Source organism: Tubulanus polymorphus, chromosome 1 (assembly GCF_964204645.1).
Source record: "Tubulanus polymorphus chromosome 1, tnTubPoly1.2, whole genome shotgun sequence".
NCBI lineage: Eukaryota > Metazoa > Nemertea > Palaeonemertea > Tubulaniformes > Tubulanidae > Tubulanus > Tubulanus polymorphus.
In genome coordinates, this window is record NC_134025.1 from 7,681,055 (window position 1) to 7,705,778 (window position 24,724).

At 36.5% G+C, this 24,724-nt stretch overlaps 1 protein-coding gene across 4 annotated transcripts in view; it reads right to left on the reverse strand.

Moving 5' to 3' along the window:
• Positions 1-24,724, reverse strand: part of LOC141910750 (inactive dipeptidyl peptidase 10-like) — a 99,340-nt gene that overhangs the window by 3,504 nt on the left and 71,112 nt on the right. For all 4 annotated transcript variants that reach the window (XM_074801545.1, XM_074801538.1, XM_074801554.1 and 1 more), the window contains exons 2-23: positions 19,457-19,571; positions 15,287-15,382; positions 14,257-14,351; positions 5,888-5,962; positions 5,420-5,472; positions 5,246-5,330; positions 4,372-4,492; positions 3,850-4,010; positions 3,663-3,775; positions 3,448-3,571; positions 2,617-2,655; positions 2,383-2,499; positions 1,944-2,029; positions 1,631-1,842; positions 1,454-1,552; positions 1,295-1,370; positions 1,004-1,198; positions 861-915; positions 652-751; positions 504-568; positions 259-405; positions 42-179 (exon numbers count right to left, since the gene is read on the reverse strand). In XM_074801545.1, the coding sequence (XP_074657646.1) occupies positions 42-179; positions 259-405; positions 504-568; positions 652-751; positions 861-915; positions 1,004-1,198; positions 1,295-1,370; positions 1,454-1,552; positions 1,631-1,842; positions 1,944-2,029; positions 2,383-2,499; positions 2,617-2,655; positions 3,448-3,571; positions 3,663-3,775; positions 3,850-4,010; positions 4,372-4,492; positions 5,246-5,330; positions 5,420-5,472; positions 5,888-5,962; positions 14,257-14,351; positions 15,287-15,382; positions 19,457-19,571 (2,367 nt within the window). The remainder of the gene's footprint in view (positions 1-41; positions 180-258; positions 406-503; positions 569-651; positions 752-860; positions 916-1,003; positions 1,199-1,294; positions 1,371-1,453; positions 1,553-1,630; positions 1,843-1,943; positions 2,030-2,382; positions 2,500-2,616; positions 2,656-3,447; positions 3,572-3,662; positions 3,776-3,849; positions 4,011-4,371; positions 4,493-5,245; positions 5,331-5,419; positions 5,473-5,887; positions 5,963-14,256; positions 14,352-15,286; positions 15,383-19,456; positions 19,572-24,724) is intronic.

The window sequence follows — 24,724 nt, forward strand, 5'->3', positions numbered from 1 at the left end:
GCTTGGTGTTTTTAATAGACGAGTTTTGAATCCTTAATCACCTCATCCGGTATGTCCTTAGGTGGTACTTTAACAGGTTTAGTCGTATTATAGCAGTCTACTAAGAAATGGGTCATACGCTGATACAAATGCGTTAAAGTTCGTCCACCATTTAAATTATGATTTTGATCTGGATAAATCTGAAATTGAACGGGATAAGATTTTTTAGGATCGTGAAGTATTACATATTTCATAAATATACGTGTGCCTTATGCTTACTTGTGAATCAAAGCTAATGCCCTCATGAACTAGTGATTTCATTAACTGAGCTGAATTCTGGAAGTGCACATTATCATCAGCGGTACCATGAACTAGGAGAAACTTTGAGCTCTTGAATCCCTTTGCGTGATTCATCATTTTCGCTCTCTAAAAATCATGAAAAGCCATTTTTACAACACAATCTTTGTAAATATCAATCAGATTGAAAGAAACGATTAATTTCGATAACCCGATGAAAATCCTACCTCATAACCCTGGAAGTTATCTACCCCTCTTGGTGTACCCATATATCGTTCGGTATATGCGGTATCTATAAAACATTCGAGCAATTTCAGCACTGAGACGTTTTCTAATGATTTTTGAATTACATAGGAATTTGTTCACAAAGCTCACCATAATATCTGAAATCCGTTACGGGAGCAACGGCTATACCACACTGGTATTCTCCCTCGCCTCGACCAATTGCATGGCCAGCTACAAAGCCTCCATAGGACTGTAAAATGTGAAATCAACTTATATACCAGCTTTATTTTGTCATACATTGATTATGCAATCAAGTTAATCACTATCATATATAGATATAGCCAATATCAACCACTTACCCAGCCCATGATGCCTATTTTACTTTGATCCACAAAGTGCAGCGTTTTTAGGTATCTGTAATACAAATGCATTTCTAATATCAGCTTACCTGATAGGAGGATTTAAGTAAGAACTGTAGTAAAGTACGCACTAGTCTACTTACTTAGCTACTAATAGCTGGTCCTCAACGTCAGGACCACCAAATTTTCGCCACAGCTCTCGTAGGTACTTGGTACCCCTATAGCCAGTACCCCTACCATCTAGCGTTGCATGAATGACATCATGGGCACTAGATAGGTACGAGAACCAATCTAACTTGAATTTATCATTAACTTTTTGACTTCCCGGGCCCCCATATCTAGAGGGAGAAACGTAAAAATAATATATCAGATATATTTTATATGTTCTTTATGAAAATAACTTATGCTAGTAAAGTAATTCCGAAGATACATACACAGATACTAAAACAGGGTATTGTGTCACGTGTTCCTTTTTAAGTAATGGCGGCAAATTTAGTTGCAACCACGCCTCTAGAAATGAGAAATGAATAACGGTTTTAGCAGAAACCTTTGGATAAAATGAAAATGAACTGACTGTATCCACTGGCACTTACTATATCCACCACCAATATCTATTTGGTGGTATTCTTTTATCGGTAACGCCATATTATCTAGAGTCTTTTTTATGAGAGTGTTGTTTTCAACGATTACATCTAGATAAAGATCATACAATACAATTATGCTTATTTCAATGTATAACGCAGTAATTTAAGATTTTCTAATATCCATACCTAGATCACTATTCGTACTGCGCAGATAGTACGTCGGCACATCAGGGCCATGACAATTCAGAAAATAGTACTGACTATCTGGACTAAATGTGGCTGAGGCGTAATCACATCCGGGAATGCATGAAAGACACTTTGGTGTCGGCTGGTACTGATTTGCAGCGACTGTATATAGACGGCGCTTTCTTGGGTCTCCAGCAGTGGTTATGTAATATCTGAAATTAGATAGTTTCAATAATCAATTTTTTCGCTATTTGATATGAAAAAAAACCTTTCCGTATTTTCAAACTGCTCGAACGTAGGTTTTTTTGCTTACAAAACTTCTTTTTTTCCATCATACTTGAGAATTTCAGTGTCGTCGAAATTCCCTTGAGTGATGAAAGCTTTATGGACAGAACTGCCCTGTAATTAAAACCGGATACAACTTTTAGAAAAAAACTGAAACGGAAGATCATACAGTACATATAATTTGACAATAAATTTGCCTCTTATGATTAATTTGCATTTAGAATTATGTAAAACGTCCCAAATCAAACAAACTATGATATTTGTCGACATAATAGCACCAATAACGGAACTAACACGCGAGCCGCTCAGTGAAATCGTTTCTATGGTTACACTTTATCAGCACAGTACTCTCCGAAAGCATTTAAGCGAAAAATTGTATAGTTGTAGCAGAGATATAACTCTAAGCTAGATTTGCAAAAAGATTTTGAGAGATAGTTACATCGCTGCTAAACGAATAAGACACTTACTACGACTGGTTTTCTTTCTATTTTTGCTATATGATTAAAAGCGCCTAGCTCGCCTTCATTCAGTGGAAGTATAAGAAAGTAGTTTTTGCCATTTGGCTGTAGAATTGGTGCTTTGTACTGAAAATAGAAAAAAAGGAAAACATGATCTCAATGGTTTTACCACCCAGTATTTGACGATAAGGCACATGGAAAAAAGACTTGAGAGCACTGTTTAAACTAGGACATTTAACTTACCAAATTTACCCAACCGTCAGTTTCCCTTTCACGTAATCTCTAAAAAGAACAATAATGTCATATATTCGGAAAAAGAATTGATACAGTATATATATGTTATCATCTGTATTAGCATGAAGAAATTGCCATGCTGAATGCATCGTTATTGAGTGGGTGAGGGGTTAATGGGTTGCTTGGTACAGATCCCACACTGTAATATTAAAAGCATAATGGGGTTAAACAATTAACTGGCGTATCATCTATCAAAATATAGATTTATGTTATGTGTATCTCGTCGAATTGACTGAAGTTTTAAGTCATATTTTGCAATTAAGTCCCGGCTCACTACAAACGCAACTCCGGAGTGATACTGACTGTTCAACCACTTTTTCCAATGGAAATTACGAAGACACCTGGCGTTACAGTTATTATCAAAATTATCAACTATACTTCGCCACTTATTTCTCAGAGGTAGGCAAACAATCTATCGTTGAAAATCAATCGCGACGTTGTTCCTGATTACCCATCATTATAATTCCCGGGAGTGAACACTCATTATATGGAATTTGAACAAAAGATTGGATGCTGAACTCTTTAATCACCAGACGTTTTCAAGTTCATTTGACAGTTCACGAGATTTTTTCAGTTCCAGAAAATGCCGCTTTCGCGATCAAAATAATAGAGCTCAATCGATCTATCAGATGCCGGCACTGAATAACTCATGTTTCTTTCGGCTGTCAAGAAAACAAACCTCTCGACGACGTCGTAAGCGACGAGAAATTGTTCAGCGCATTACAAAACCGTTTATATCGAGAGTATGATATTTAGTGAGGGTGATGGCTACGGACTTACCGGCTCGCATGCTCCAGTTATTGGCGAACAAAACGACACTATAGCTAGATTCTGGGCTCTGTTCATCCATATTACGATCACCTCAGTTTCCGATGCCCAGGACACCGATGTGAAGTAGTATTCCCTGAAGTTCACAAGAGATATGTTAATGAAATCAGATATCAAACAGCACTTAAATGAGCAACAGCTTCCAAGGGCCAATTATTTTTACTTACTCTTTAGTAAGTTCTGGTGGTGGTGATAATTCTACATGCACTTGACCGTTTCCTTTGAATTTAGCTATTTTAAGCGTTACTTTTGGGTTGATATTTGGTCGAAGATCTCCAGCCTATAGCAGAAAAAGAGATGCACTTATCCATGTTTAAGCCAGTAAGATTTGTCCACGGTGCGACCTAAACTCACTTTAGGATATCTGACTTTTCTGTTCTCACTATTTATTTGATTGCTTCCTCCATATTCCGGAAATTCATACAGAGGAACTTGTGTATCATCAAACATTGCATAGCACAAATATGTTCCCTGAGGGGACCACCAGAAGGCTTTACCAGAATCCAAAATTTCCTCTGAAGATAGAATGATGATTTGTGGTTAGTTTGGTTTGCTCATTTTCATAGACAATCCTATTTCGTGATGTCAGAAATGGAAGCATACATTAGATATCCAGTACATGGATAACTTCAGCTCAAAACTTTGTTCGTATTTTAAGTTGTGATATATTCATTTGCTTTGACCGTTTCATTGCTGATTCCGATATAACACACGTAACCAGTTTTCTAAGTTTCATAGTCATTATATTTTTCTAGCTAGTCAGAAAACGTATTACCTAATCGCAGATCAATTTGATTAAATGTTTAAGGTCACATACAGACAGAGGTGCAATAATCTTACTAGTCAATTAATTCGTCTGGAAGATTTTCTAATTACCTTCATACAGCCAATCTGGTATTCCATTATAAACAGTGCCTTTCACCCCAGTCGTGGTGATTCGGTTTGGTGTTGTATACGGATCTCTATGGTAATATATATCATTATCTCTTATATACAACTGAAAAAAAGATATGGCAAATATTCAGCGCTAATGCGACTGTTCAGCTCTTCACTTATCTAATATTTCGATATTCATGGCTCTGAAAAAAACAAAATATATTCAAGTCTGCGACAAATATCGCAATTCTATCACTCTGAATCTAGTCTTAACAACCAGAGATTTTTCCGCTGTAATAGACGACAACAGCTCCAGGCTCCCAACCACGCCGGAATTGTGTTATCAGTGAGTTTGTGTACGCTGCGAGCTTGCTTTATTCAATAAGCCAAGAAATGATTTATACCTCAGAGACAAGAGACCTTTAGGTGACATTTCTCAGATAATTGTCAGATGAAAATAAACGATTCTTCTATTAACTACGCTAGTTTGTCAAAACTGAATAGTTTTTGACCAGATAGGTATTTGTGAGATACACGGGATACCAAATTGGTGCAGTAGGATTTTATGAAGCTTTTACTCTCAATATTTTCACATCACCAGACTTTTTTTTAACACGTTAAACCTCCGAAAGCAACTATTTGATATGTTCTGCACCGGCAAGCCATATAATGGCTCTCTCTCTTTCTGATCATCCTTATCTCAGACTAAGCCACATCTCAGTCAGTCGAACTGGTCTTTCAGACGATTCTTAGAAAAGCCAGTCTCACAAAGCTCACGTATCGAATCCTAAAGGTCACTTTTCATCTAGTTAAATGTCAAAGCGTTATGAAGAAGGTGCACTATACAGTTTTGGAAAATGAAATATCACCTTACCAATTTATTAGATTTAGGTACCCAGCTTGCGTGTTGTAGCGCTACAGGATCTCCTATCTCATCTCCGGGAACTGGCGTTATTTTCCTGATATCAAAGACAAAGGCAACGAGTCACTGAGTAAGGTGAAACGAAAACAATAGAAGAAGACGAAGTGAGAAGGCATGAACACTTACCCCGTCGTTACATTGTAGATTTTATAAAATGTTAAATGGGTATAACGATTTATCTGCGAATAAGAAACAGAATATTCGTGTAGCAGGGACGGATCTAGGAAAATTGGAAAGCACGGGTCCAGAAGAAATGATTAAGGAATCTTTCATAGAAAGCGGGGTATCATGGGCTATTAGCGGGGTCCCTACGGTGTTAGACGTATGCAATTTTAAAGAGGATGAGTGGCAAATTTTCAGATTTCAGTTATCTTTATCTTGATAAAAGGGGCAACTTCATTGGAAAGGCAGGGGTCCGAACCCCAAGACTTCACCCCCTAAATCCACCCCTGGTGTAGATTCAATAGACTTTCAAAGAAAAGACAATTTTTCATCCATCTACAAGTGAGGGACTTGACACTTAAAGGATTTATGGAATTTAGCCGATCCCATTCAAATACTCAAATATTGTGTAGTCATTTTTGGTTTACTTACGGACTGTTTATCAAATCCAATTAAAACATAATCTAAATCATCTGATACTTGGAATTGTTCCGTGTTTAGACGCCTCTGCAAGTAGAAATAAGGTAAACACGTTAATATCATGTGGCAATTATCGGATACTTTGAAGGGGGCCGTCGGTGAGATGCGACTACGGACCTCTTGGCAACTAGTGCGAACATTCAATATGAAAATATCTCATCTCCATTAACAACATCAAAAGCTATCCACAAGGCTTTTGTGTTCAGGATATTACCGGATTTCCTCTGAATAGGCAGCTACCTCAAGTAATTAATTTGTCAGCATGTAGAAGACGTACCGGTAACAGATATCATCTATCCAAAGTGGGTCGGTAGATGGAAATTGCGCAAAATAGACGACGAACAGCTCATTAATGGGATTGTGGGTGTTCAATAGACAACATGAATCAATTTAAATGTCTTGATACTTTTTTCCTCAATAAGACCATCGGATAGATGATGAACTATATCATTAAAAAGCTTGTCTTATGACACCTGTATGTAGATACTTTTCGCAACGACACAATCGACTCGTTATACGCATGTGTATGTTGGAAAGTAATAAAAAGAGCTGTAAATTCCAGCTATGAAACGCCAATAATTTCGCAAAGATGATTAAACGCCAGGTCGATTGAACGTAAATCCGTCAAATAACAACAGACTGCAAAAGGTCAATAGGTAGTTAAGCGGTGTTACGGTGTTATCAGCTTTACAGTCACGTAATATAACGTAGAAACGGAGTTCATTGTGGTATGCCACTCGGAAGGCAGATCTACGAGGCTTATCCCGTATATGATGGTACAGATCGACTGTGTCAATATATTGCAGATTACGATAAGTCAGCACAAGGGGCTATAAACTTGGCAAAGGCTCCAACCGAGCTGAACGATAAATCTATTTGGACTGATTTCACAGATTAATTACCACCGCAAAATAAGAATCACCATAATCTTGATGTAATCTCGTGACTAGTATGTATCGGTAGTTGGGAGAATTTTAGCGCAAGCAAAAAGGTTCCGAGTCTATTCATAGTTCGTATTAGATTTTCTAGTTTCTCAGAAATGTAATTTCTCTCAGAGGCTGTAAATTTTCTCAGAGAAACTAGAAAATCTAATACGAAGTATTCTTTAAATCAATCTGATCAATGAATAAACCCAGAACCTTTTACTTCTCGCAACAAAGCTGAAGTCGAGTCAAGAATTTCAGTTGCAACGCCTTTTGTTGAATAAACAATCTCAAGTCTTGATCAATAGACTATACTTAGATGGTCGGGTTCTTAGAAAGGTTTTCGACGACCATGATCAGTTTCAAGTATATGGACCTGGAAAACCTTCTCCGATTCACGAATCGATATCTAGGGATGGCCGTGTATCTTGGCTAATGATGAGAAGAACATGTCTCTCTATTTCTCATCTGGGAACATATTACATCCAGATAAATCGCTAAGCTCAAGCAGAAAATGAATCGCACCTAGATCATATTCCCAGACTTATATCCATGACAACAGCATAAGTGCCACGCGAACTGTCATCCGAGTACACGTACACGTAATTGCATAAAATGGGCAAATATTTCGTCGAAATATTGGACAAAAAGTGCGCGTCTCACGTAGATAATTGATTTCAACTTTTAGGATTCTCAGGTGGCGCGTGATATTACTGCAAAATGACGATGTAAAAGAGCGTAGACTCAAGACCGTTTTAAAGACCCATAATACGATGGCACCAATTGGGAATTAATCGGTTTGAGATATTCTGCTTGGTAAAGAATGAGATTAAAATCTGATTCAGTCCCCAAGAGTCGAATGACGAGTGTGATTGAGACAGAGATGAGGCAGATCTTACAGCACTATTATAGCGTCGGGGCGGCTTTATTTTTTTTCAAACTTTGGCATTTGGTTGAAAGGAATTCTTAAAAACTTCATCCGTAAATGGATGTACCGAATATTAAAGAAATACATTAGCGAATTGATTGGCTATTGTCAGATGGCTCAGACGTCGCCTAACAGAAATTCTCAATTTCCGGCTTCTTAATGTCACCGTATTTCTTTATATACCATTCAAATAATCCGGATTTTTGCCAATCACTGATAGGTATTATAGCACAGCTGTCAATCTTAGATGTTCATTTGCAGGTATGCCAACGAGTTCTGGATATAAAAACACAGCCAAATATTGCGACGTGGATTAAGAGAAGGAAAATGTAAAAAAATACCAACATCATTAAGGTCAACATTGTACAATGTTGAAATTAACTATAGAAGTGAATCGGATGTTTTCCCGAACACTAAGAATTATGTTGATATTCCCGGATGGTGTTCAAAGAGAATGATGGAAATTGATCAGACGGCATATTTGAATACTTCGCAGAGTAAATGTTAGCAGGCAGCGGAAATAGAGCCGTGATGAGGAAATCGTTGTTTCTATACATTGCCAGTATATAAGTACCTCGGCTAAAAACTTGAATACAGCATGATCCATGATGCCTCCTAGTAAATGTCATTTGATTTAAAAGAATCGATGATTTATTCATTTTTCAATACACGAACTGCTAAACTGTTTAGTATCGGGGAATTTATTATCATTAAAAAATGAACACATCGTCCTGAAAACAGGCCGTGTTATGAGATTTTTTTAACAACTGGAAACTAAGACATTAGCCGAACTGTTTTTCGAAATGCGATAGCCATGTCCACCCAACAGCAACCACTTCAGAGATGCATGTTTACAGTAAATGGAGTAAGGGCAATAATATAAAAACAATTATTGAGTTTCTTTCAGTTTCTAACGGAAAATGTAGTACAGAACTGCATGGTGACGAAGCTTCCATCCCTGCGAGAACTTTTAAGCATTTTAGAGACAGTAGTGGATATCCACTAAAAGTTATCCTCTTTTTTCAGTGAAATCCACTTGAATTTGCTTGAAAACACGATAATATAGCGAGTATGACGTCGGTCAGAAGTGGGAAAAGATTAGCACATGCTTTTATCAATCAAAAGCGCTTTAGAAATAAAATGCAATTTCGTGGGTATACCGTCAAAATTGCATTGCGACGATCGGGCATCATCGAATTGTTTCAATCACAGATGGCATAAACATGACTCATTCACGTCATTCTTCGGAATACAGACGGCAAATGAAAATTGTTAACGAACCCAACGTCTAATTCAGATTTCATCGTTGGATCGAATCGGACAGTTTACAACTGAAAGGTTTTGAGGTTAAAAACCACATATATGCATCTATTTACCTATTTAGAACATCGAACATCAAATGTTCAGCATTAATATTGTAAAGCAATTCTGAATGGAGGGTAAATCCAAGATCATAGGAGCGAGATAAAGCCAGTACAAGCCTCTGGAGGATCGAAACAAACATCAATCACCGTTATAACGACGGGATTTCATGACTGAGGGGTTGAGATTCAGTGTTGATGGCTATGACGCTGAGAGCATCGACCATTAAACCAATCTGCAGCATCAGAAGTGTATGGTTTCAGTTTTTATGGTCTCCTACTGAAGCGTCCCGGGGACATTATTTTCTTTACATTTCTTTTTGATGGTAAAATTATAGAAACATTCAAACATTATTTAAACTACGAAAGCCAGGACACTTTCTTATTCCTTTTTTTAGAGATGAGTTAATTCTGAATTAAAAATTAAACGGCTGCTTGCCGACGAAAAATGAAATTGGATAAAAATCGAATTTGAAAGTTTCAGAAAAGAATTCTTCTACTACTTAAAAATAACAGAAATAATATGTACATCATTGTAACGATAAAAATGTACATATTATATAACCTATTGTATGAATATATAATGTGAAAACAATCGCAGTAAATAAAATTATTAATATATATAATCATGTCCCCGGATGCTTCGACAATTGCCTCATTTCTGACGAAATTCTGGTAAAACTCAAGAATATTTTGCCCGCCATTTTGGCCATAGCTGTGAAGCATAAACCAACTCCGTCAACTTATCAACGAATGTCCTCCAGGCTCATCAGTTACATTTTAATAACTCGAAGATCAATAGCGTCGTTTACTTTAACCCTTTCAGTTTTTAATTATCAACTTCACGATGAAAATAGAAGCCACCACCTACGGCGTTGATGAAAATACACAAAAAAGAAATTATGAATTAAGTGGAAAGTTTTTCGACATGCCTCTCTCGAAGTTAAAGCGTATTTTCATTGTATTTCGAGTTTAGAAATAAATGCACATCTGAGATTACTACATTTGTAGTAACAACAGCAAATATCAGTACCGTGATAACTTAATGAGAATGTTGGAAATTCTACTTAGATACGTTCATCACTATACGAAGCATCGAAAATGCGTTACAAACTATTTAACCAGTGCTATAATGATACCAACCGGTAATTACATGCCTCAGGATATGAGATATGCGAATTTTCTTAATGGTATGATATTCTGGTCGTATGTTTTACATAGCTTTGAAACCTGGATTCTCTTTCAGCTATAATATGCATGCACGATCGGAGTAGCCAGTCCTTTGATGAATCCACTCTGATGACTGCTATCGATTTAACCGCTTGGCGAAATACAAGAATGATGAATTTCTCAAAATAACCCATTTGAAACCTAATGGACGTCTTCAGAGACGGGGAAAGTCGCAAATAAATTGCTTCAAATAACACATTTCGTAGCTCCTTAGTTGCAAATAACAACATATTGGCCAAAAAGATATCAATCAGTGAGGGCAAGTAAATACTGTGATTGTGCTCTCATCAGAAAGCATCGAGCAATTACTGGATCTTTACATTATATATCAAGTCATATGTAGATCAATGATAATCTAGTTAACCTTTTACCGAGATATACGAGGGTTACTTTTGGGTACTGACGCGTTTTATGTATGTTTCCTTTGGTCGTGAGCCAACGCAGATAAATTGCTGTATAGTACGCTGAAAGCAACACCATGTACTGAGTAATTCCTCATTATCTCTGTCAGTAATAACGTTTTTCATTTTCCGATTTGCATTTTAATCAACTGTTTTATACGCCATATCGGTTAGGTTGAACTGGACTTCGAATCGCTGAAAAGTGTAGAGAATAATACATCATGCAGTGAATTCTAAATTGAACGGATGATCGCCGCATTTCTCTAACAACATTTCAGAAAATCCTGCAGTCAATAAACACATATTGCAAATGCTACGAGAACGGACTGTCGCCGCCAAGGTTAACCCCTTTATTCATATTACGAGTAAAAGTAAACGTATAAACGGATGGGAAAATCGAATTAGAGACAGCGACCCGTTAATGATTTATGCTGTGTAAAATCTCTGGAGGTCAATGTATCGGATAAATCCAATAATGTTGCTGATGCCAGGTTTCCTTTATTGAGTAGATTGGCGCAAAGCCGGTTCGTCTGATAACTACGATGACCGGTGCTGACATTTATGGCCAGAAAAACAGCGGTTTCTTCTGACGTAGACTTTGATGTGACTTGACGTCAGTCGGCTTGTGTTCATCGGAAGAGAAGGGGAATAACAAACTGAGTTCCTGAATAAAATATCTGATTACAGGTTTTACCTGTGATTAGATTATAGATTTACTGGCTGGCTCGCATGCCGTAGTCGACATTCTGTATTTTCTGAATGCCGCCGAATTTACCATTCGATGAGATACACTGTAAATATCGAGATATTCGCGAAATACTTTCTAGGTCCTCGTGAAAACCCATAGGGCCTCTAAATGGGAATGATGAATGACAAAGACGTAGCATATCTAAAACCTATAAAAAGCATCAAACAGATTTATCCAGTAATCAGAGGCGCGAGGCAAATACGGGGATGATACAAGCGGAAGAACAGTGAGTGAACCATAATTATTGTGGGAATATATGAAAATTTCGTATGTAATCATAATGACGGGTCGAATTGCAAAATCTATATTTTGTACTCGATCACTTTTACGTAGGATATAATCATACGTAATTGCGGTTGGTTTTTCTTAAAGACGTGTAGAAATTCAATTTTCATACGATTTAAGGAAGAAGAATGACGCTTGTCTGTATTTGGGGTTTTGGGGAGGTGTAATGAAGTTATGCATCGTGGATACTAAGGTTAATGCATCTCACGAGTCGGGGACTTCGCGATCAAGCGTTTATGCTTCAGGGCTTCTGCAGATAGCTGTTTTCCAGTGGCGCGATATACGACGAATACCTTTGGCGTTTGTCAATAGATACATGCGCATAGATAGATCGGAGGACAATCTCTGAAACCATCGAAGAATCGTTGCTCAAACCATAACTCGTAATTCGCGATATTGTAAAAAATGATTTTACACTCATATTAAACGAAAAGCATCATATCAATTCTCATTTACGCACAAATACGTAGCAGAAAATCCTCGAAGCATTCCATGATGTAAATTATACTTTCTTGCAAAAAATGGACACAGTTGTCCGGGGTAGATTGATCGTATAGCAGGTTTAGTTGCGACTGTTCAGTTACAGTATGAGTATCTTTATAAAGCGGATGGAAAAATGAATATTTGGCAAATTGACATAGACTCTGGGTAGATTAGGCGACGGTTATTCATTAAATGACAACACGGATCAAGTTCGGATTCGCCGAGAATCGTGATCTACAACGACTAATGTCGATCTAGACTCTAGTCGATTAACGGTACAAACCCAGATATAGCAAGAAATACCGTCGGCTCTATCGATGACATCAACTGTCACTTCGTCCGCGGCTCCGAATCATCCCCGACAAAATATGATATAGCCGCCGAGAAAAAAACAACATATGTTACGGGATTACGTCAATCATCGATACGTTAATATTTGATGGGTCACAATCATGTTTGGGAACATTTTTCCCTGATCGATTTCATGCTTATTTTTCGTCATTATTTGTTGTAGCCTGCGGTGACAAGATGTCTTCGTAAAAAGACAACGAGTCAGTGTCCATAATAGAAGCTTAACTAACTATAATCATCCTGGTGTGAATTTCCCGTTGCAAGTTCAAGAATAGTTCGATTTCTAAATCTACTTCCAGACAGATGATCTTTAATTTGTAATCCGTCTGGAGATTAAACTGCCATCGCAGACACGCAATAACATTCAGAGCTCGCGTGCTTGCATATTTTTCCATCTTCGCCAAATTATTCACAAGATTAGCAAAATAGCCGTCGGCTTTAGATGAGAGAGAATATAGGATTGAGAAAAGGTAAGTAATCAACATCCACGAAACTCAACTAGCAATCGCTTTTAGCCATAGGTATTGCTCAGTAGTTGCATGTTTCATCGTTGACATGAACGGCGTATGATAAGGACTAATACTGTTACCGCCAACAGTGCCAACCCGTATGCAAGAAGTCATGCCGCCTGAGAGACCGGAGGACATGCCGCCACTTGCGTGATACGTCTAAATAATGAAAACGTGCAGTCAGAAATAGTGAATGTAATTGAAGCTGCTTTTTGATTAGTTTTTTTACTTTGATTAGTTGTTTTCATTTTCAAAGACGACAGAGACATCTGAATGTTCGTCGTACACGAAGCCCGTTTAATCATAAATTGCGCAATTGATCTCAGTCTTGTTTGAGCAAAACGGAATCAACGACAAGGATATAAATGTATCGCCTCGCAGAGAATTTATTATTAAACTATGCCCGTATCATAACAACAGCTCTGATGAGAATTTATGAGCGGCTGACATGAGATTGAGAGTAGAATCCTTAATCGGTGGTATACTTCTCTGTCTATATGATGTGGGAATGATTTATCGCGCGGGACAAATTCCGATACCAGAAATTTACAATGTCTAATTTTTTCGTCGTGTTGATGGCAAAATGCGACTGCATCATCCGTCCTTGTTAGCTCAATCTGATTGAAGAACATTCAATATCAATTTTGTGCAAACACCCGCCATGATTGTCTAGCGATCTTGCTCGTGAAACGCAATTTACCATTGGTTATGTATATGTTATGTACGTCGAGCAGTGTCGCTAATTTCATTTAGAGGCCGCATAAAGAGCAGCCGCTGATTGAGGAATAAACATCACGGCGAAAGAAATGAAATGCCACAGTAGCCTAAACTATATTGCAAAAATTCGAACAAAAAATCATATAAAACACCACGGTAGAATAGCCACACTCACACGTGTCTATATACCGAATTCAAAAGATTAAAGTCATCTCATCCCTGACGATGATTTCTAGTGAGAGTTCGAAACGTCGTGTATATCTTGATTTTTATTCTTGATAAAAAAAATTCGATTTTGATCTTTTAAATTCTGTATATAGTGGTATATAGTGGGTTTTAAAAATCATATATAACACCATTTCGTTTCATAATCATTGATACTTACGAATGTTGCATTGTCCATTAATATATGCGACGTATTCGTCCCAACATTCACCTGAACTAAGGCCCCATCATCATCTCTATGAACATATGTATCATCTTTAAAAAAGAAGATAATAACATGTTTAAGCTATTCAATATCTTGTTTGCCATCTTATCGATACGCGTATTTCTGCGATCACCTCGCATTCATCAATCGTTAATGAAACAACTAAACTTAAAAGCTTATTGTCGCCTTGAAAAATAACACATATATTGCTTAATATTGTCGACAATAGATAATAGAATATAAATCATACAGTATTAGGGCTCAAAATAATTTTGGAATTGAGTATATCGATAATTGAATTGAATTTACCGGCAACCAGTCTAGCCCCGATATATTGATGACGTAGTAGTGCACATGCGCTAAAAGATTATTATCAAAAATAGAATAAAGAGTTATGAAATATATCTAATTACAAAATAAACGCCAAAATTCACAACTGTAATTGTAATTTTGAAACGCCAATATTGATGACGTAGTGCACATCGACTCACGTAGAACGCCTTAAATAACGCATATTGTTACGGTTTTTACGGCGTCAAAAAGACAGGTTATTTGCATCATTTGCATCGCCGAGGCGTCCACAAAGAAGCGGAACGATCGTTGAAAAATTAACGCTATGGAATTTAGGCATCCGGTTGAAGTGATCTAATTTGAAAAACCTCCCCAGCTGTAAACGTTCATTACGCGCTTCATTTATTCATCGAATGACTTCGATAATGAAAGGGATACTGATAATGGCAGGTCATTAAACCAAACGGTAAAATAGCTTCATAGCTTTTTGGTAATGAAATTTTACCAACGTTTAACAATATCACTTTGGGCATTTTGCTAAATGTATTCTAGATAACTTACGTCCTATTACGATCGATATAATGGATCTATTGGATGCGGAGTGAAATATAGATGATGACATTCTTAAATTTCTCGATTTTGACATTGAAACGAATATGTACACATATATCTATAATATGTAGAACATGCTTACCGGTTATCCATTGGGCATAAAATGTTTTAGGCTGAAGTTTAGCGTCAAAGAGATCACTGTATTGTAGGTTAATGCCAACTTTTTCATCTTCGTTTTCTGTTAAGAAGAAATAGAATGATATATATATATATATATATATATATATATATATATATATATATATATATATATATATATATATATATATATATATATATATATATATATATATATATATATATATGATAATAATTGACCACGACCTATATAGAATTCACGAACGTTTTTATGTCAAGGTAGGTACAGTAGGTATAAAATCTCCCTTTAAAATCCTATTCATTATCATAAGAATACCAAGGACGAATGTTCTGCAAAACTGTACATGCCAGCGTATGCAATATGTATGCCGACAAAGTAACCTCGAGTTGTTTTGCGTATAGTGGTCATTTCATTAGGAACTTATAGGAAAGGAATAATAAATAAATCCTGTTACTTCTCTCTTCCGGAATGCATTATCAGTAGTTCCTTTTGATATCTTGTACATCATAAATTATTGAACAATGTTACCTCGTGATACAAAAAAAAAACAAGACAAGCACTCCTCGAATAGAATCGTGTACTGATTCTAACAAATCCTGAAAACTGTGAATCGGGTATATACTGGCTAAAATTGGCGTTCGATACAACTGTCCCAATCTCCGCCACATTTGAATCGTGATGCACATTGGAGCAGTTTTCACGTTGCCATGGTGACAAGCACAGTGGTAAGTAAATTCTCTTATTGTCAAAGTGAGAGATGCTGATGAGAATTCACAACAGCTGGTACACACGATAAAGATGTCCAAGTCTCATTATCATCATATGCATAATGTAGGTTGCGATAAACAAATATATAATTCTTATGATTTCACACCGTTGAACTGGTGATAATCGATTATAGACCAGTCAATCATAGCTCTAATAGAAACAGACTGTATCGATTATCGAACCGATTGACCACCTACGGACAAGATGATATGACAGTCAGTGAGGGTGATATGATACTCTCTAAAATCCGAGTAAGGTCATGAAATGATTGTCTATGCCACTTCTTCGTGAATATGATTCATAAATAAACAACATGGTCTAGATGGTTCGAAATAAGGAAACAAGCTGAAAAACATTGGCTTGGCGGATATTCAGGTTTGCATGCAAAATGTTATTAATAAACCGAGAACATCTGATCGAGCTAATGTACAAGCATTAACCGCGATTTCCTCCGAATGCATGCAATTTTGAATTCAATTTATTTCATATCGTAGATAAAACATTTTAATGCCATTAACATGCAGGGACTCTGGATCCGTTCAACTACACATGATATACACAGCTCTCTATGAATGTTCACGAACAACAATTTTCAGATTTTCATCGGGCTGAATTTTCATGAAAATTGGTAAAGCTGTTGGATACGGAGTACCATTAGAATTATTATAGAGATCCAGCATAACAGGCAAATTTCTTAAAGGAATGTTCCATTGACTAGAAGGGGAGAAAATTTGGTGAAAACCCGAGACAGCGCTGTAGTATTAATCATTTCGTTGAGAGTGTTCCTTATTTACGACGTAAGGTAAGCAGCGTAAGCTCAATTGAGGAAAAATCTCAGGAAATTGCCGCATTCTGGGAGTTTATGTGAGTGGCCTTAAGGAAGCACCCCAGACGTGTCAGGCTAATTAGTGAATCTCCGTGAATGTGTTACATTAAATCACCAAGTTTCTCACTAAAGTCAGATTCACCAGTGACGGGTGTATATATCACCGCAGCATATAGAAACACCGGGCAATATAAGCGCTTGTTCAAACTACGTTCATTCAAAATACATTTTTGTAGATATTGCAAACAAACTGTGAACATAACAACAACTATGTGAATTACACGCATGTTTTTTAATGTACAGAAACTGCAGCTCTCGGCGCTTTTTCACTTTGTTTTAAAATCAAGTTGTAAATAGATTAACCATCATATACCTATGTATACGTATTTCAATGACCCGGATTTATACAATGATTCGTATATGACACGACAATACAGCCTTTCGTACACATGTGCTGTTCAAATTCAAATTGAAATTTCAACAATATCTCGAATTCTATATTTCTTTTTTCAAAGCCGATATGTTGAAATTCCAAAAGATCCTGTTCAACAACAACTAGAGAAGAGGGTGCATTTCATTAGAGCTCAGTTAATATATCAGTTTGATAGTACACATCGACCAAGTAAGGGAATGAATCATATGAAAAAAATATGGACGAATGAATTAGTAAAAATCTGACTTTCATTTATTTTCATAATCGCAATGTTGACCAGTTCCTTCTTTTCATAAAGAACAATACGATATCCATTTCAAATATCTTTTGTTTCAATCAAGTTGTTTGTCGGCAGGCATTTTGGAGTTGTGGAGTAATTGACTGTGCTATAAGAATGTCATTTCTCATGTTGCCGTCCAATGCAGACGACCAATATTCATTTTTCTGATAACGCAGCAGGAATGCTGTTGACGACAGCCATATCAAAAACTTTGATTGGAAATTGATTGAACGAAACTGCGAGAACAAAATTGGAATACGATGGTGCGATATCTTTTTGTTATATTTTTGTTATGGATATTCGTATGATGAATGCATTTGGAAGGATGGATATTTCGTTTGAATGATTCATTCCCCACATACAAATAATTATACCGACAAACGGTTAGATTATTAACTACCATAGCCAGGCCAGTAGGATCCTGAAAAAAGGTGAAAACATGCAATCGTAATGAATTACAGAATTACAGAAAAATTAAAACGAACAAAAATATTGAAAAACCTAAGATGTAGCATAGCACTTGCACAAGTTCTTACGGATGCGATACATTTCTTATAACTGATTATCAAGAGGCATGTCTATGACAGTCAGTGATTGGAAATCAGATTTCATAGAATTTGTGACTTATTTGAAAAATGACTACTACCTAAACTATTAGCGCGCTTATATAAAAACACGATTTGCTTATTGATGTTGATTTGGATATTTGAACGGCTTAGACCGCAACCATTAAAAACGTGTGACGATTGAAATTAGTTTTTCTCTAATCAGTGATGCGTTATACTAAAACCGATCTGCAATCATCCAAGGAACACTAGTCCCAGTGACAACTTTCCCCTGGAAATCAATGCAGCTATATTTGTTTTAGCATGTCTAATTCGAAGGACCACGCGCGGGAAACGTGAGCTGAATTCGAAAAAGCCCACGAATCTCGATGGCATACGATAGCTCTCCAGTTGTAAGTCCTGTTTGTTGAGAAAAACAGCTTTTCAAATACAACTGCAGATGTTCTGTGAGACTAGGACTAGATTTTTGAAATCGTACCCCTTAAAGGCGAGCTTCTTCCAAATGTATATGATTCGCAGAGTAATATTTGAATCATCAGGATTATCCAGTTTAGCTTATCATTGTGACCATATAATACATATCGTGGATTACAATACAGAAGCGGATTAGCGTTCTCTACACTAGTTTATTTTTTTATAGGCCTGGCTTTCGTATACGTACAATGATTTCCATTAAGAATATCTATAAATTCATTAACTTGTACGACGCATTTCGCGAAGTTTTTAAGTTGCTTTACACAGGAATACCATATCGGCCAGCTGTTTTTGCTTTGGATGATCATTATTTTCCCATTGCGTGGCGTGTATCAGTGATGTTTCCAGTACACGCTGACGCGGGGCGATTCGAGCGTATAAAAGCAACAGTGAATTGATCCAACTGAATTCTAGACGGATTACAGAAGAAGTGCATTCATCTTTAAATGTAACTGTTGAAAACATCACGCAACAGCACACAGCCAAATCTTATCAAATTGATATATCAGCACAAGTAAATTCACTCGCTTCTTCATTTTAGAAAATAATCAAATCATTCGGAATCAACTCATATTATAAAGAATGAAAACTATTACGACTAATACTGAGATTTTAATAAAGAAGTTAAAAATGCCAATAAGCCCGATGAGCACAATACATATTCTAAACTATACGAAATAACCGCAATAATCTAAGAGAGAGGTTAATCATCAGTAATTAACAATTCTCTTTGGTGTAGATGAACTATATTTGAAAAAATAAAAATGATATTCGGATCCATTGCCTGAATGGGTATTATACTTACTGGGTGTCACAAGAATAACTGCGGTAACGATTAGTGCGCAGACTATGAGAATAACTAGAAGCGCTATGCCAATACCACGCCAATTCCGTTGCTCTGGACTATTACCTACAAGTTCCTGGAAATAGAAACAAGAAAATTAACTTTAATAAATTATTTGACGCCTGCGAAAAAATGTAGAATTTCTGGGATAAGCTAATGTGGAATTGCAAATTTGAAATCGAAGTTTTAAGAAATTTGGGGAATTATGAGATTTGGCGATGATACAGTCTTCGACTGGTCTAATTAAAAAAAATTGTCAACTTGTGACCGACTTCGATTCACTTTTGCTCTAAGCTGGTCTGAAACTTCATTGCCTCCATGGTTGAAGAAAGAGCTCTTCTGATGTCTGCTTCATCATGACTTCGAGCATATCGTGTAGCCAGTCGGCCCGGTCCCGGGGCCCGGTTTGGCTGTCACTCGATATCCTAGACTTGAGTCTGGGTTGAAGTAGACATCGTCATTTAAATAACTTATTCATGTTATTCTGTATGAATTACCCATGTGTCTTGTATTTTGTATTTTCTTATTCTAAAATTTGTAACTTTATTGAATTTGGGAATTTCATCCCGGAATTTCAATGTAATAAGGATATATAAAGTATTGAATTGAATTGTCACCTTATACACATGCCATCAGTGGACGCGGAGCCGTATATGACAGCTATGCTATTATAGATTGCTAATCTCATGAAACCTGCATACCCCTAATATCGAACATATTTTCTAAAACATTTGAATATTGAAATTATTTGTTTACACGTTTTTATATAGACCGCTTGTAGCCGCCGATGAAATTCACGCCGGCCCTACTCAGATCGTAGATAGCTTCGTCTTTCCACTAGCATCCCCATGTCAGGGTCTGACTTTTATATCAGACTTCCAAATCGTGTATACATCCGCCATTTAACCGAATAATCCGATTTACTTATCATTTCTATTTATGCCTGCCGCTCCTGATATAATCATACATCCTTTACTATTACAATACCTCTTATCATGATATTCAATGCAATATAACATTTCGACGTTCAAATAGAGGTCATTATATAATCACAGGGAGCCATTCTACATCTTTATCAATAATATTTTGCCAAATAGCTTGTATGTGTACACATAAACCTGTGACGTTTTGCACATCGATTTACGGTTGTCGTTTGTAAAATGACGCTGAATGGTTAACATTGTTTAAGTTTCATAATGGTAACGTTTTATAAGGCGTCAAAAAATATAAACTTCTAGTCTAACATTCTTTTAGGAATACCCCTTTTAAAAGTTTTAATGGCGTCCGTTAGATATCCCCAATCTAATGACAAGAATAACGATACAATTCCTTAGATACGTGTCTTTGTTTTTAAAGGTAAACATTTTTTTCTCTCCCATGTATGACATAAATAGAAATTCTCAATAAAAGTGTAAATATAACATTGAATATCTATAAATGTTGCCATTACTTCAGACACAGAGTGTGGATGCCGGGAGGCATACAATTTATCCGCAATTCTATGATTTATGTATTGATGATACCAAAATACGCTGATATACATGCATTAGAATTCTAAAAACACAAGGTTATAGGAAACGCAAAAAACTGGTGCCAAACGTAGCTGTGGGTGACTTTTGATTAGGGAAATGAATATTGTAACCACCTATGACTGGTCCTGAAGAAATTAGAGTTGATTTTCATTCCAGGTCATCTGCCATAGACTGAAAGTTATCACACAGGTTTATTATGTCGCTTTTACAGCATATTCAACTAATTGTTAATTGACTTCCATTAAATGCATTCATAAGTCGGACAGGTTTTCCAGATGTTGCAGAATCATTATAAACCAATCATTAACTGGCGGATGAAAGGGAGCTCAAGATATTGGGAGCAATCTGAGAGTCTCGGAGGGGTCACGAAGAGTCCTAGTAGGGTTAGGTAATTAAACGAGGTGGTCATTCGACCATGTGAAGACGTAATGTAAATTTAATCTGTAACTTGCGTTTGCTGGATACACAATATATCGACCTTCAAATGTGAAATAATGAGATACGATGATACAATATGTATGTTTTCCAAAATCAAATGCTGTCGATCTATCTTATTTCAATCACTATTACCTTCGAAAGACACCACTAAAATCATTTAGACACGACACTGGCATTATTTTAGTGGATTCCATTTAACCTTCATTGAAAAACTGTATCACTATGACACCGCAGATAGTGTCCCCGATTTAGACCATTTGCGGTTGGAAATGACACATCGCTTGATTTCACGTAATTGAAATTTCATCTATTACTTATGTTTACTAAAACACAATATATCGACCTTCAAATGTGAAATGATGAGATACAATGATACAATATGTATATTAAATGTGGTTGTTTCCGAGGTTCAGGGTAATATACGTGTTCCCAAATCTATCTAATTTTTATCACTATCACCTTCGAACGACATCACTAAAATCATTTTGACACGACACTGACATTATTCTAGTGGATTTCATTTACATTATTTTAGTGGATTTCATTTATTCTGCATTGAAAAACTGTATCACTATGACACCGCAGATCGCGTCCCCGATTTAGACCGTTTGCGGTTGAAAATGACAAATCGCTTGATTTCATGAAATACTATAAACAATCGTTAACAATTCAGCGGGAACGTGAGAAAACACAAACATCATCAGCAATTCTCGGTTCATTGGGTGTTTTTATCAAGTTGTTCAGCAGAGATCAACCAATGTCATTTGTCTATGTTAGCAATCACATTTCCAATATGTAAATGAATTCTCAACGCAAAATGAATAGATTCTTTGATGACAATGACATTTTGATAAAATGTTCAACGATGACAATGACATTTTGATAAAATGTTCAACCGTCACCGGTTATTCAAGATGATAATAGTTCCTTAAAACATAAAAACTATTTCACAAGAACCTGCATCTGTTGCAACTGATGAAGATGCATTTAACAACTACATTAACTGGACAACAAAACTTACTTCTATATCCTTATTAGGCAAAGCCATTCTACTAACTTCAGTTTTTTTAATTTTCATTCCAATAATTTCGATACTAAATCCACATCCATCGTAGAATATGTTCGCTTTCTGAATAAATACGTGCAGTCCTGTTTTCTTATTAGAGAATAACTTTCCCAGTAAAGTATTGAGAAATCTAATCGGTCAGAGTTAGCGAGTCAGAATGAACGATATCCGAGTACGTTAAAGAATATTTCTTTAAATCGGTGAGAAACAAACTTAAAATTGCCTATCTAAACAGAAGCCAGCTGCAATTCTAAAATTTATTTGCAAGGGGCAACTAGAGAGCAGGTAACAATTTATATTCGAACTGTGAAGAATATTGCGTGAATCTACTGCAAGCAGCCACTACTACTTAACAACTATTCAGCACGCTGCATCTAACGCTCTCTCGACATTAACTCTTTATATCAGGAATCAATTTCGAGTTTTCTCCGCCGCACAAATCAATGATGTGCCACCAGACAAGCGAGGACAAAGTCGAAGAACGATCAATAGTCATCAGTTATTTCGGTCCTAAAGCTGTAGTTTTCCTATTCTCGAGAATTTTTAATTTGGTTATTCAGCTAAAATCGCTGAAAGGTGGTGGGAGAATTTGAATTTTACTGTTCTAATTCACGTCAAATGCTTCAAATATCATATTCTAGTGGGTTTTTTACATCATTTGACGACATCATTTTAAAAAATTCAATAAAAAATGATTTCCTTTTGTAATTAACTTATTATAGCTATTCAACTAAAACATCTCAGTCAACTTGATTTATCTATCAAACCACTAAAGGTGTTAATGAAACAAAGCAAAGCTATAAGTAGTTGAATCTCACAATTCGGTGTTTCATTGATTTTCACTGTTTGCTAATTACATTGCGTAATGCGTTCACTTCAGTTTACTCATGTAGGCGATCAAGTACTGCTACCTAGCAACAAGATGCGCGCAACGAGCTACCACAGCCAGCTAGCAGTTCTTACTTACACCGCGGATGAGAATATTTGTCGAACATTATATCAGATAGATGGAGCAAGATTCGAATAAGTAAATATTCCCATGAAGTGGTATCGCAGCGCAACATACATTTCAGACGTCTCACATGCGTTTCAAAGCAGTGTTTATCCACACATATTTTCGGAGTGATTCCGTTGAGTTAATTCGGATTTGAATTGATTCCTAGATTGCGATTACCGTCATTCAATTAATTAGCAGTTCCTATTATTTAATTCATTCAGATATGTATGCAAATTCTACGCATGTATACATGAACTTGTAACATGATCTGGCTGCACGGCGCGGATAAGGGAGTAGCCCATATTTCTTCGAGTCGTGGACTTATCATCAAAGCTATTGTGGCTGAATTTGGTATATCATGAACACTTTATGCTTCATTCTCCATATTGTTTCACTTACAAATAAGTTGACCCCTAGATGGTGCTTCTACAAAATAACCGTATTTCATGATAAACTGATTTCAATGGAACTTCGTATACTCCTCAGTACCAGGCATTTAAACCAGCAAGACGGAAAACCCGTTTCGCTGCTTTGCAGCTATATTCATTATAGTAATGGCTTTCCTGGTTTCCTGGAAAACAGTTTGATTTCAGATATTTCATACGTTTATTTCAATATCGATTGGACGAATAGGGGTGAATGAGTGAATACGATGACTTCGTAAGCAATATCAACATCGGAGCTTCTCATGTAGTGAGAATTGCGCAGGTGATGAATATCAGAGTAGAAATAAATATCTAATGAAAGGAAGCGTTTGTAGAAGATAGAAGAGATGGGAAAAGTACTCGGCACACTGAAGTCCTGGCGGTTGTATCTATAGTGATGAACCTGTTGTAGCCGCATTTCGTAAATGCGTACGCGATGCCTATCTATATGAACATTAGGAAGCATAGAATTTCAGAAAGACGTGAAAACCACCACTTGAGCTGGAAAAAACGGTCGGGGATAAATAAACACGATTGGGAGCGAGAAGCAGCATTTCATGAATATCGGAAGCACCCAGGGACCTTGGCAAAACAACATTTCGAACTAAAAGGCGGCGTGTAATATATATGGAGAGATATGATATTGGGAGATATGTTTAGAGTATGATTTCCAGCTTCTGCGAGGCGGGAATAACTTTTCCACATATGTTTTTTGAACGCTTTTAACTAAAAATTCAATGAAAGAAAATAGTAGTCTGTTGTCTGATTGTT